Genomic DNA, 13421 nt, shown 5'->3' with positions numbered 1-13421 from the left:
CTGCTTTGTACTTCTTTCTCATTTATAAAATTAGGTGGAAATGTGACTGCTACATTTCAGTGTGTAGAGAGTACACAATCCACAGAGGTGCACAATGTTTTACAAGATTCTTCATGAAAAAAAAATAGTGTAATATGAATTTGCAACTTTTCCGAAGTTGTAGAAAGAAAGAAGTTTGTCATAGACAATATTTTGTAGGCCACTGCTGAAGGATGGTTTTCAAAAAGAAGAGTGAAAGGAAGCATGTTTATGAAGTTGTGGCTTGGAACTTCACCATATAAGGAGCTGAGGATTGAGTTCTTAACAGTATGGGCAGTCAATGGGGATTGCCCTGGATAGTCATGTTCCAAAGCGAAGAACCTGAGCTCCTTCCTCCAGTTGACAGAAATGTTATTATTCAGCTGCTAGGGAGGGCATTACATTGTGTATCTAAATATGTCCTGTGTTTCTGCTCTTCTGCTGCCTAACTAAATTAGCACAGCTGTACAAACATGTTTACAGTCCTTCATACACTGAGGCGTTTCATCAAGCACTGTTCATGAGGCTGTTCTTCGAGTGCTGCTGCAACTTCAGATCAACAACACATATCGCTTGGCACTTGCCCTCTTTTGGAAGTCTTAGCCGTCTGTTGTTGAAACTGTTCATTGACGAGTTAGCAGCGGGCTTGAGTCCTGAGCCCTGGGGAGCACTCAGTCACTGCTGCTCCATCTGCACCAGGCAGCTGCCTCCCGGCTGATGGTGTTTCTGGCTTGACATCAGTCAGTGCCATTCTGCGAGAGCACAACCCTTTGCCCAACAGGAGCTGTTTCTTGGAAAAGGTTATCAAAACCAAATCAAGGAAAGAGATTTCTTCATGTTCCCCCCTGCTATTTATTCTCCTCCTATTAAACTTGTTTTTGTCATCAGCCTCCTCCCCTCTTTTCTATTACCTTGTAAAATTCAACCACAATTAGAAATGGGCATAATATACTGCAGTACAATAGAATACATTCTGCACCAAGATAGTTAATATTGGATCGCTGTGTGACTGCAGATGAGAAAAGAGCAAGGATTAGCCCAGCGTGTCTTGTATTCCTGGTGATTTTGGAATATTCCTGTGATGCGATGATGTTTTCATACAGGAATACGGACACATCAGAATTAATTCTGGTTGATTTATCTATTATGTGCTCAAAAGCTGACCATACTTCTACATTTGCCACACTGCAAACAAATCTCAAAGGGCGCTAAACGAATAATGACAAACAGCTGACAGTCCCAGCTGAATTCTCCCATCAAGCATGACCCCTGAGCTCACCAACAAGATGGATATAAGGCCTCCACAATGAAGTGGAGAGTCCACTGTATTAAAGAGAGTATAGTGGAAGCCCTAATGTTCTCACAACAGGCCCCAACTGTGGTGCGAGTATAGTCCTTGTGCATGAGTCTGCAGGAGGCTGTACTGCCAGTTACAGGGGTTTTCGCCTGCTCCATTTTCTTTTGCTGTGTGTGCCCACAGATGTGTGAGCCGTGATTGAAATATAAACTCCAGTGGCTTTCTTTCCTAATTGGAGGCAAGCCACGCTGAAGGAGTGGGTACTAGTCCTAATGGTCTCTGGAATTGATTTTTGTAACTGGTATGTGTTGCAGGTGGTCTGAGTGAACCTGCAGAATGTGTGTGAAGTGGTGTTTGTCTTTCAATCAGTGTTGCAGACCTGGGGCATGCTGGGTACTTGTGTGGAACAAGGAGGAGAATTCAAGGCTTTTAAAGGAATTATGGAAACATGGTCTGAGGTGGGTTAAAGTGAGACTGGTAGGAAATGTCATCGTTTCTCACACTTCTAGGAATCTTGCTCACCCTACTTACCTAATGAATCAGCCCTCAAGCCAAAGAAAACTTTAAAAAAATAATTGGAAACATAATTTCTAATAATCTCTGCTTGTAATAACTGTTGCTTGGCCCTAACTGTTTTAATCTTTGACTTGATTACACTAAGGTGCAAAATAACATGGATTTCAGTAGTGTTAATGTTACACAGATTGCAAAGTACTCTGCAATTTTGGATTCTTACAATTGAGAGACCTCCATTCTAAAAGATTGTTTAATAAATTTAAAGAATACACCATCAACAAATGTCGTGCACTCTAAGACCACATGGACCTAATAAACCTGACACGCTAGACAACCAGACTCACAGCGTGAAGGACAGCAGGTGGACACACTCTGGACAGTCAGACTCAGAGCCTGAAGGACAGCAGGTGGACACACCCTGGACAGAGACTCACAGTGTGAAGGACAGGAGGTGGACACACTCTGGATAGTCAGACTCACAGCCTGAAGGACAGCAGGTGGACACACATCTAGACAACCAGACTCACAGCTTGAAGGACAGAAGCAGACATGTTCTGGACAGCCAGGATTACACCCTGTTCAAGTAAAAGAAGAGGGTGGATGACACCAAACACCAGTTCTAATCAAGTGGGATGGACACTTTATTTCCACAAGGAGATGTTGTGCTGTAATTCCACTGTATTGCTCTGTGGTGTGTTGTGCGGTATTAATATTGTACTGCAGCGTATTATTCCCACTGCTAATATTCTGCTAATATTCAGCATCCAGCTGGATGCTGCACATTGGTGGTGGTGGAGGGGAGTCCCCATTACCTGTAAAGCGCTCTGAGTGGAGCGTCCAGAAAAGCGCAATATAAGTGTAAGCAATTATTATTATTATTATTATTATTCTGATTTATAGCTCTATTTTTCACAAATACTGTGGCAATAACTGTGTAACATCTTGCCAAACATTGCTTGTCCTGATTTGCAGCACAAACCCTTGGCATTTGAAAACTGTAACTGAAACAATTAAAGCTGTCCTGAGGCTGTGACACCTGACCTAGCAGGAGAGCCGTCTCTGCCCGAAGCAGGAAGGTCAGCTGCTGTCTTTGTCCAGCAGGCGTCTCCCCCTGCTCTGTGCCAGGAATGGGAGCTGAGGCTGCCCTGCTGCCAGCTGGGGGTTAGCCTGCTCAGCTATAATGGATGCTGGAAGTCTGACAACAGTTGAGGCCCCATCCTGCACTTACTCAGGGCCTTGGCTGTCTCTGCCTCGCTTGAACTAAACCATGGAGCCCAGTCCTCCGAGGCGCTAATCCCAACCCCTCTGCACAGAACATGCAGGCCACAGGAGTGCTGTAACATTGCACTGTGGAAAAGCCCATGGTTGCCACAGTCATTCTCAAGCTTAGGGTTCTGAGCTCTGGAAAATGCACTCTCCTCACCTTTAAGGGGCATATCTGTAAGATTTATAGCAATGTTGGTCATTGCAACTTTAACGCTTCCATTTAGAATGACAACTGAAATTAAGATCATAAGGAGACAAATGAAAATGAGAGGAGATCAATCAGCCAAATCTAGCTCACATGGCAATACAGTAAGTAGCTAATTGATCCCACAGTCTTATCCGCGTGTTTCTAGAAGGAAACCACAATAAAGTCTTCAAAAACATGGCTGAGTCACTTGTTCCACACTCCCACAATCCTTTGTGTAAATAAGTACCTCTGATTCTCTGTTATAAATATACTTCCTCATTGTTTCTGCTTGTTCTCTGGTTTGTATCTCACTGTTAATTTCTCTGAAAAAGTCCACTTCCATGTGATTTTATCTTTGTCAGGGCCCTTAAGGATTTTGGATATTTGTATAAGGTACCCATGAAATATTCTCTGTTCGAGACTAAAAAGATTCAGTTCTCTTGGAATTTTCAGTACCTACCTCCTCTCTTTTTTAATTGTTTTCTTCTTTTAGGGAGACTGTGGTTTAAAGCATACCCTTCAGAATTTCACCAAATAACATAGGTGAACAATGTGCAGCAGGATGCTTAACAGGCAATAACCATTTACATAAAACGCCATTGGAACTTTTTCTTCTGTTGATAATGGTCAAATTGCAATTCCAGGCAAATTGTTTTAATTTGTCCTCATACTGTACTTGTTTCTGGTCGTATTTGTCGCATTCACTTAGCTCCATCTCTTCTAACGCATATAAGGCTCGTTCAGGTCCCACGGCGCACGTGTGTTGCCGGCCAGGCGGGTCCAGTCCCGGTTGCGGTCACTCGGAACCGGCGGGAAGGGGCCAGGCCCCGCTGTGATTGGCCGGGGGGAAGGTGCCGTTGTCTCAAAAGGTACCAGGTGGCCGCCTTCGCTGTCAGCAGCACCTGTGGGACTTGCTCCGTTCAGCCGTGTCTGGAGCTGCGAACCAGGTTCCCACCACCTGCACTTCACCGCAGAAGGTCCACTTCTGACATCCGACATGAAGACGGAAAAGGAGGCCGGTGACATGACCGGGGTGACAGTGAACCGCTTTGCAGAAGGTACTGTAGCTTCAAAAAATAATCTCCTCAAAACATTTTAATGGCTTTTAGGCAGATTTTTAAAACTAAAATCTACCTTTAGTGGCACATTCCTATTTGAAACTATTCCGGCGACAAATACTAGCTTGTAAGTAGTTTAGCAATGTAAAAATATTTTTTTCAGGAGGTAAATATAAAAAAAAGTAAATTCTTAGACAAAAAGCTTTTTACAGATCGTTGGGTAATATTGCTGTACCATATTCACTGTATTAAGTAAACGTCCTTCTATTAACATTTAGTATTTTCTGTAATTTAATTTTTCCTAAAATGTGAAACAAGCTTAATGCTGCTGATACTTACAATGTACCTGTACGTTGTTGTACAGCCATTTCTCCAAAACTGCGAAGTGTTTTGTTTGTTGCACAAAGCAAATTATGTGCTGTACTAAACGTCCTGTGTTATTGTTTTCTATTTCTAATCTCAATTGGCGTCATAATTTCAGTCTTCTAGCCGCGACCCCGGTTTCTAGTTACTAGCCCCCCGAAGCCATGAACCCCTCCACCCCGCGACCCAGCCGCGCGCTTCGGTCTGCGCGCGCGGTAAAACCCACGGCTGCCGCGCGGTGGACCCCACTCTCCAGATGAAAGCTGCTGCTGTATCTCCTGTTGCCGTACAGTGAGACTAAAGCATACAAGCATGGTTAGCAGACATGCAGCATGTGTGTAAAATCTGACTACTGTCAGAAGATATTCTTAATGTACTTTAAAACACTACAACATTACAATATCCACCCTTTTTCCTCTGTACTTTGAAAAGGCCTAGAACTTTAACTTCAGCTCCATGCAAACCCCAACTCTAAAGAAGAAATGCAAAGTTTAGGCTGTTGAGACTTCAAGTCTCAAGGAAATTAAACTTGTTTCTTCTTTCTACTTTTTGTTGTGGAATTAACCTTTACTTGTTTCACGAACAGACTCCACACAAGCTGATATCAACAAATTGTGATAGTTTTACATTATTTTTCTGACTTTCGGGTTTCCTGATATTACCACTGGCTTTCCTGTCTTTTGATTGCACTTTGCCAAGGTTTTTCTCAGTTTGTTCCATGCATCCCCATTCTTTCCAATGATTCAGTTGTGCTTTAATCAAGAGGCTTCAGGGAAAGTCGAATATTTTCAACCTGGGCTGAGAGAGCCAAGTGGTACTAAGACAATCCAAAAAATGAAATCAAAACAGCGTGGTCAAAAAAGGCAGGAGCGAAGATAAGGAATCAGGAGATCAGTCAATAAAGGGTTGAAACATACACAAGAGAATACTGTCACGCCCTCTGCAGCCAGAGGGCGCTCCTTCTCTGTCCTGTCCCTAGTTTCCGTTCTGCTGTCCTTCCTGTCCCTCTCTTCCTTGGGCTATATATTTCCGGGTCTTGCACTCTGTCCTCGCTCAGCATTGATGTTCGGATGTCCTGAGACCCGCCTAGCACCAGGGCGCCCCACGTCCGCTCCCTGAGGGCATAGGTTTCTATACGGCATTCCTGATCTCTTTGCACTATGAGCCCGGGCCTTTTCCCCGTCTCGCCGCTATGCATATGTGTCTTTTTCGGCTCTCCTGCTCCCCACGGTTAGTCCCTTTGGACGTCCGCGACAAATACTACAGGAGGCTTCTCAATAGTGAGCACGGGTTGGTGCGTGAGGGAACTTTAAATACTGAAGGGAAAGGGACGTGGTTGGATAATTGGTCCGGGAGTGAGAATTTGTGGAATTGGTGCACGTGGGAATGTGATGGGTTCAATTAGGAATGAGATCGTGAAACAGTGGGTTTGGCAATGTAACGGTGTTTGCGAGGGAGAGCGTGGGGAGTGACAAGAAGTCTGGGTGTGAGATCCAAAGCACAGAAACTCGAGCTGTGTGAACTCACTGCCTCCTCACTCTCCCTGAGCAGTATCCTCCATGGTCCTCTTTCACAATGCACAAATACGTGAAGGAGTAGATGGAGTATTTGATAGCATAAAGGGCAGTCTCCCTGTTTCAGCTTCTCTTTATAAGCAAGAGATTTCATGCAAAATCAGGGTTCAGACTTGTGGTCCAGTCTCACCAAGTCACGCTTTTGAACAATGAGTGTTTCATTGTAAAAGGGGACTGTCAGATGTATCCTGATAAAGACAGAAAAGGGTTTTGCTATGGAGACCAAGTACAAAGACATACATGCAAAGCTGGAAAAACCTCTTTGATGCAGTCTTCCCCTCAGTATATTGTCTGGAGAGTGATTCCAAAGTGATAGTGCAAACACTTGATAGCAGTTCTAGCACTGAGACAGACAGGACTGGAGTAGCTTATTACTTATAAAAAGGTAAGTTACAAGGGGTGGCCACAGGGCAACCATTCATAGCTGGCCATGTCTTTAGTTACACATTCTTATTAATTATGATACTTTCCCTATGAAAATTCACTTTGGCAAAGTAAACTGCATGGATAAATCTCAAAGGCAAAGGATTATTGTAACAGTACTAGTTAGTGTGGATTATTCTTGGGAACAATCCATGGTTTGGGCAGGTCTTCTTAGAGGGAAGTTGTTCTTTATGTATAAACTTGCCTTTCTGCTGCAAGATGCTTTGTGAGCATAGATAGCCCTTTATGAATGAATTGCTGTTACAATATACAGCCTATAACATAGGATTGTCCTGGTGTGAGCTCCTCTGTACGAACACTCAAAAGACAAAATAAAAAGTAGCTAAAAGAAATGAGCAAGGGGACCAAGAGCACATAAACCAACAACTGAGTGATCTCTCACTGTCCAGGCTTTATTTACGGGCTCTTGGCACCCACTGCACTGTCCAGGCTCCCTTCTGCGGTGCTGGTTGCTGCACCTGCGGAGCAAATAAATATGTACAGTAGGGTTTTGGTGCAGGCACTCTCAAGGAGAAGTTTAAACTTCCTACGGCTCATTTAGTGCTATTGATTCAGTCCCTGTAGAAGCTTGAGCTTCTGCAGTGACACTTGAAGCTGGAGAGAGAAATGACCCGCAGGAGCTCTCCAGCGCTACAGGCTAATGGCTGTTCATGAGTCTTTTTGGGATCTAAACTGAAAAAGAGAAGAAAACAAACCCCTTTCCAAAAATAAAATCAATTGGTATTGTTATCATGGAAATTCATCATTACTATTGTACCCACAGGTACTTGTTCTACTCAGACATCACAGTTAATTTCCTGTAAAATAAGAACTTCAGAAAAGCTCATTTTTTAAGTTCTTTTAGTCTGATTCTTTGAAAAATATTGCTCCGGAAATTTGTTGATCTATCTTTATCTCATGGCTGTGGTTATTTATGCTGCTTCTTTGGAAGCTGTGCCCCCAGAGTGTGGTGTCTGTCCCCAGTGGTTGGACTCTTCAGTGGTCTGTGCCAGAAGTCATTCACAACCTTCTTGCTAGTCCTTGTCTCCAGTCTGTTCAGAGTAGCCTTTGTGTCCAACTTGGGCTCCTTCTCCCTGGGCTGTTGCTTGCGGAGCTCTGATTGGCCGGGTCTCTCCTGCTCCTGCGTGTGCTTTTATCAGCCTCCTGCTCTGTCTCACTGCTTTGCTGTCGGGATGAACAGCTGCCACAGGTGGGCTCATTTCTTTGGTGAGTTGTGGCCTCATGGTCCCATTTCTGATATTTAAACCTCATTCTATGGAAAATAAATCTTTTCTCAGGTATGTGGTAAAAATCATAAGACAATAGGAAATCTCCACCTTCATTGTTTTGTTGTGTTTGTAAACCTGTTCTGATAGAGAAACAATAACAATCTAAAGGAATGGGTTCTGACCCAGGTTACCTTGTAGAAACTAGATCATGAAACTAAATGTTTTTTTTAAGATTTTCTCATTTTGGGAGTCTTTTGAGATGGGTTTATTTATATTCTGTTTTTTTTTGTGGACATTGTGTACAGGAGAAATAGAGAGCTTTTTCTAGTCTGGGATCCAGCGATCCAGCATTGCTTTATGAATTAATCAAGTTTTTAATTTCTGTAAATCTTGAGTGGATACTGAGATTTTGAATATGCTTGACCATTATCAATAATGGGTTTAGACGCTATCTGTAGCCAAATGGAGTTTTAAAATGTGAACCACAGTTAACAAATCATTGTATAGTGCTTTTTGTTGAACATTGTCATCACTTACATTTTGTGAAGCTGTTTTCAGGACAGTAGTGGCTTAACATTTCTAATGGTATCGCTGAAGGCAGACTTCTAAATTGGTTTTATATAGCAGATTTTATTCAAATGAAGTGTAGATGTACCTTACAGACATAAACTGCTTTGATATTCAATGATAATTAGCCAGTTGCCTGTGACTCATGTTTGCAGAGTATAAAATGGCCTTGTCAATATTTATTAATTCAACAATAAAAATTCACTACTCAGATTATCCATCACTAATAAAGCACAGTAGGAACCAAAGTGTGACTCCATTTGTGAGATATATAAACTGTCATTATACCTGGAGCTTCGTTCTCTGCTGATGTCCCAGTTTTGAGCTCTTTCAGAGCACTGCCATGAAGAGAACAGTATTTTCGCTAGACTACTCTAAAAAATTGACTACTGTAGAAATTGTTTATGGAAATGCATCATTTTGCTAGTATCTTTAATGCAAAACATATAGTACACCACAAATTAATGTTGCCTTGGCATTCTGCAGTAATCACAACTGGAATCTCATTATGTGATGATTTGGGTGTTTTGTTTGAATATATACACTATATATTAATTAGGAACAAGTAATAGGTTTATTCAATGCTGAAAAGAGAAGAAGGAAAACCCAGCATTTTGGCTGTTCTTACACTTCTTTGGGTGTAAGAAAGATAGGGCAGTCAGCAAAGATTATATAGCCTGGGAAAACAACAGCCAGGATAAAGGAGGAGGCGGGAGCATGGGAGAGGCAGAGTGGCCAATCATGTGGTGCGAGGTCGAGAGAGTTGAGGAGAGGGGTGAAATGAAACCTACAAATGGATAGAGAGAATTAGAAGAAAACAAGTCTGTCGTTGAGAGAAGGAGGAAGGTGTGAACCAAGTTTCAGGATAATTTTAGTTCCTGATGTCTTTCTGCTATAGAAGTTAAGAAACCCTACTTTGAGAATGCAGATGGAGAGATCAGTATGATCTTCACCGTTAGAGGTGAAATAAGAAACTACTGTATGGGCTTGGAGAAATCTTTCATCTCCACTGCTCTAACATGTTCTTTGAAGTCTCCTTCCTGTTTTCCCAATATAGACGGCTGGGCATTTACTGCAAGAGATACAGTAAATAAGGTTGCTGGAGGTACAAGATGTCATCTGAGTGATCCGGAATTGTCACGAGGGGCCTTGAATGCATGTGGTGTTACATATGTACTTGCAGGTGATGCAGCGAGTTCTGTTGCAGGGGAAAGTGCCTGGTGTGGATGGTTGCTGAGGGTGGTCAAGGGAGCTGTGAACAAGATGGTTATGCCGATTAGGTGGTCGGTGATATGATATGATATATGAAGTGATGAGGTGGTCAGGAAAGAGGGCCCCAATGGAGGGATCATCCTGTAGGATAGGAAAGTTGTCATTAACAGTCCTGGGGATAGTGTGTTAGGGTGGTAGGGAAGCACCAAATGAAAGTGGTTGTTAGGCCAGGATTTCCTGATCGAGCTGATAGTCCGGGGGCTGTTTTTGGCTCAGGTGAGGGCCCTGTCAATAACACAGGTGGGGTATCCTCTGTTGATGCGGGAAAAAAAGTGCATTTTGAGTTCTTGGTTCTGGATATTGATGTCATCACTACAGTTGTCGTAGCCAAAGGAACTGTGAAAAAGGGAGAGAGTTTAGTGTGTTTGGGGTGAAATGAGCTGTACAGAAGATAGCTGTGTGAATATGAGGGTTTGTAATAGACCGAAGTAGAGAGTCGGGGATGGTTCATGAATAGGTTTATGTCTAGAAACATAAGAGTGGTGGAAGACATGTTAACTGTTTATTTGAGGGATGGGTGGAAGTTGGTGAAGTGATGCAGAAAGTGCTTTAGCTGGTCATTAGAGCATGTGGCAGCACCGACAGTCATCATTGTATCCCTTGTGGAGGTCTGGGGCAAAGCCAGTGTAAGAAGCGAAGAAGCGTTCTTCTACCCAGCCAACAAAAATATTGCTGTAGCTGGGTCCCATTTTAGTGCCCATGGCGACCCCACTAACTTTCTGGTAAAAAAGGTTATTAAAAGAGAATGCATTAAGTGTGAGTACCAAATCTGCAAGGCGTACCAAGGTGTGGGTGGGTGGATCAAGCACAGTGCATTTGTCCAGCGTGTGTTTGAGGGCTGTAAGGCCATCATTGTGGGGAATGATGGTGTAGAGAGATTCTCCTTGATAATAAATGTAAATTAAATTATAAATTTTAAATTTTTAATTATATAAATTAGTGATGCATCCAGCATTTTCATGTGGTCACGATAGAGCTTGGACATGTAAATGTTGATCTGACCTACTTATAACCGATTAATCTAATTTACTATATGTTTAGTCTGACAACTTTTATTTTAAAGTAATTTATAGTATACCTCGATGGAAAGTAATAATCCTATATGATTGTTTTCAGTGAAAAGTCAGCACAGGTGTGAACTATTGAGTCTACAGTCACTGAGCAATGAGTCAGCTTTCCAATTAACCTCTGACCCCAGGGCTAGTTAAAGAAGGTCCTGTCGGCCCATTTACAGTACTTCTGACTACAGTGGGCAAAAGAACTGATAGAAATCAGCTGGAAACACATGTCCTTGTCCACCAGATGAACGCTTATAGTCTGTGCTTTTTCATCTCTGAAAAGTTTTGCTCAGTATTTTGTTATTTTAAAGCTTTTTGAGCAGGGCAGCCCTGTGTGATTTGACCACTTAACATATCAAAGAAAACATCATAAAAAATCTGGCGGCCTGATACAAGTATTCATAAGCTTCAAAGGCACTGACAAAATAAATCGGTATATTTTTTCAGAATGAGCAGTATATAAACAGAGAAACACAAAGCAGAAGACCTACAGTAAGTGGAAACTGTGTTCAACTGCACTTAAATCTTAGAACAGAAGGTATGTCTTGTGGGTTGTGGAAGCACAGAACAAGCTGCCCAGTCATGTTGTTGAATTAGATACCCTGGTTTCCTGTTATAGATGACTGGAGGAGATCCTTGAAATAGTTAACTACTAGCTACCAAGCAAATTAGATGGGCTAGATGCCCTCCTGTTCCATATGCTAAAGTCCTGTTCCTTTCTTATGTTCTTATCTGTTTAGAGTGATGTTTACTTTCCTCATAAGGGTACATGTCTTGACCTTTGCAGGTTATACATGTTATTTTCTGTTTATGCCTCCTTGGCAGCTCACCCTCTACAGCAAGGGAGGAAAGGCTAATATGTTCACACTGGTATGGTACACATTCCTTTGGTTTCATTATGGAGAAACCAGGTTCAATTATTTAGAAGTCTAAATATTTCTTCAACCCATCTGTGTAAAATGCAAACTGCATTTGAATTGCTTATTAAGGGTTATCCCAGTGCCTGGTGTGTACAAATGCCAATATCTTAAAATAAACAGGCAGTAAAAGTCCACCTGGTGTGTCCAGAAATGTTGAGCAGGGTCTGCTGTTGCTGTGATTTCTCAACTGAGAGTGAAGTACTGTAGGTGTGGATATTAAGAAAAATAAACTTTTTGTCCATGTTATAGTTTGATTTGCCATGATGGGACACTAAAGCATGCAGATTTTGTCAGTGATGGGACTGTGTTTTTAGAACAATTAAATTAAATGAAAATTACTTTGTGAAGGATGAAATTCATGTTCTACCAGTTTGAGGTTTTTTCATCAGTTAGAATAAAAATAACTTTAAAGTCCACAAATCCAATAAAGTTCTACATTCCTAATGTACCTATGATTTTGTTGTACGCTTACAGTATTAAACAGTAAAGCTAAATAAACAGAAGAAGCCATCTTGAATGTGGAGGTGCGCTGTCATATCCTGTAATAAAAATTCAAGGTTGCAAATGCTGTTGTATCCTGGTTACAGTAGGATGGGTTATGCCATCAGTATTCTTCAATACATGAGAAACAAAACCAGTAATCTCACTGCTGTAACCTGAATGTATCTTTGTTTTCTTCTAAAGATGCACCACTGTAAATAACCTGTGATTCCAATACTAATAACTAAGAACTCTGCTGCAGAAATAAACTGCATCTAAAGTAAGTACAGTCAGGATCTTAAACCAGTATGTTTTTCGACTTAATTTAATTTGTAATATCAGCCGAGACTGTGGGTTTTCCAACCCTGGTGGGCATAAAACCACTCACAGTGGTTGCAGTTTATTATTTTGTTACCTAATAGGCTACAGTATGTATAAGAGAAATATATACAGTATGCACAAATTGTTCTATTTTATTTTAATGATAGACTGTAGCCCAGGTTAAAAACATCTGCTCATGTGTGACCTTGTTGCTGTGGAAGAATATAAGAGATTTGGTGGAGAGATGGCTCTGTGGCTAAGGATCTGCGCCTGTGGGGGAAGGTTGTTGGTTCAAATCCTGAAGGTGGCAGAGGAATCCTATTCCGTTGGGACCTTAACCCCAGTTGCTCCAGGGGTGCTGTATAATGGCTAACCCTGTGCTCTGACCCCAAGCTTCACTCCCTGTCTGTGTGTCCCATGAAGAGCAAGCTGGGGTATGTGAAAATACACATTCCTAATGCAAGAAATTGTACAGTATATGGCTAATAAAGTGATCTGATCTTATTTCAAGGTGACAATTGTTTGTGTGCTTGCTGTGGTGTCTCGATGCTTTTCTTGAGGAATCCACAGAGTCACTGCATGAGGAACCTTATAGTGTCTGTTTAAGGGTCCTTAACGAGAGAACACAAGTGAAACCTATTTGCATGTGCAATTAAAACTGAGAACATGAGGTCCTATTTCTCACAAAGGGTTATGGGAGTATGAAACAAATTACTCAGCCATGTAGTTGGCTTCATTAAAAAAAAGCCTAATTAGTATAGCTCTTGGTCCCACTGTAACCATATTGAATATACTGTAAGGGAGTTTCTATCCTGCAATTGAATGACTATAGTCTTTAAACAGGCGCTGTCCTTCAGATGAGATTCAAAACC

General features: G+C 41.8%; 1 protein-coding gene across 2 annotated transcripts in view; it reads left to right on the top strand.

Annotated features, from left to right (window-relative positions):
* Positions 1-4172: 4172 nt before the first annotated feature.
* The window catches only part of slc4a11 (solute carrier family 4 member 11), an 80962-nt gene continuing 71713 nt past the window's right edge, over positions 4173-13421 (top strand). Inside the window, exon 1 of one of the 2 annotated variants that reach the window (XM_015343860.2) lies at positions 4173-4342. In XM_015343860.2, the coding sequence (XP_015199346.2) occupies positions 4282-4342 (61 nt within the window). In that variant the 5' untranslated portion in view covers positions 4173-4281. The remainder of the gene's footprint in view (positions 4343-13421) is intronic. The other variant, XM_015343858.2, reaches the window with a different exon arrangement.

This window comes from Lepisosteus oculatus, chromosome 1 (assembly GCF_040954835.1).
Source record: "Lepisosteus oculatus isolate fLepOcu1 chromosome 1, fLepOcu1.hap2, whole genome shotgun sequence".
NCBI classification, from domain to species: Eukaryota; Metazoa; Chordata; class Actinopteri; order Semionotiformes; family Lepisosteidae; genus Lepisosteus; species Lepisosteus oculatus.
This window is presented reverse-complemented; position numbering and strand designations above follow the sequence as displayed.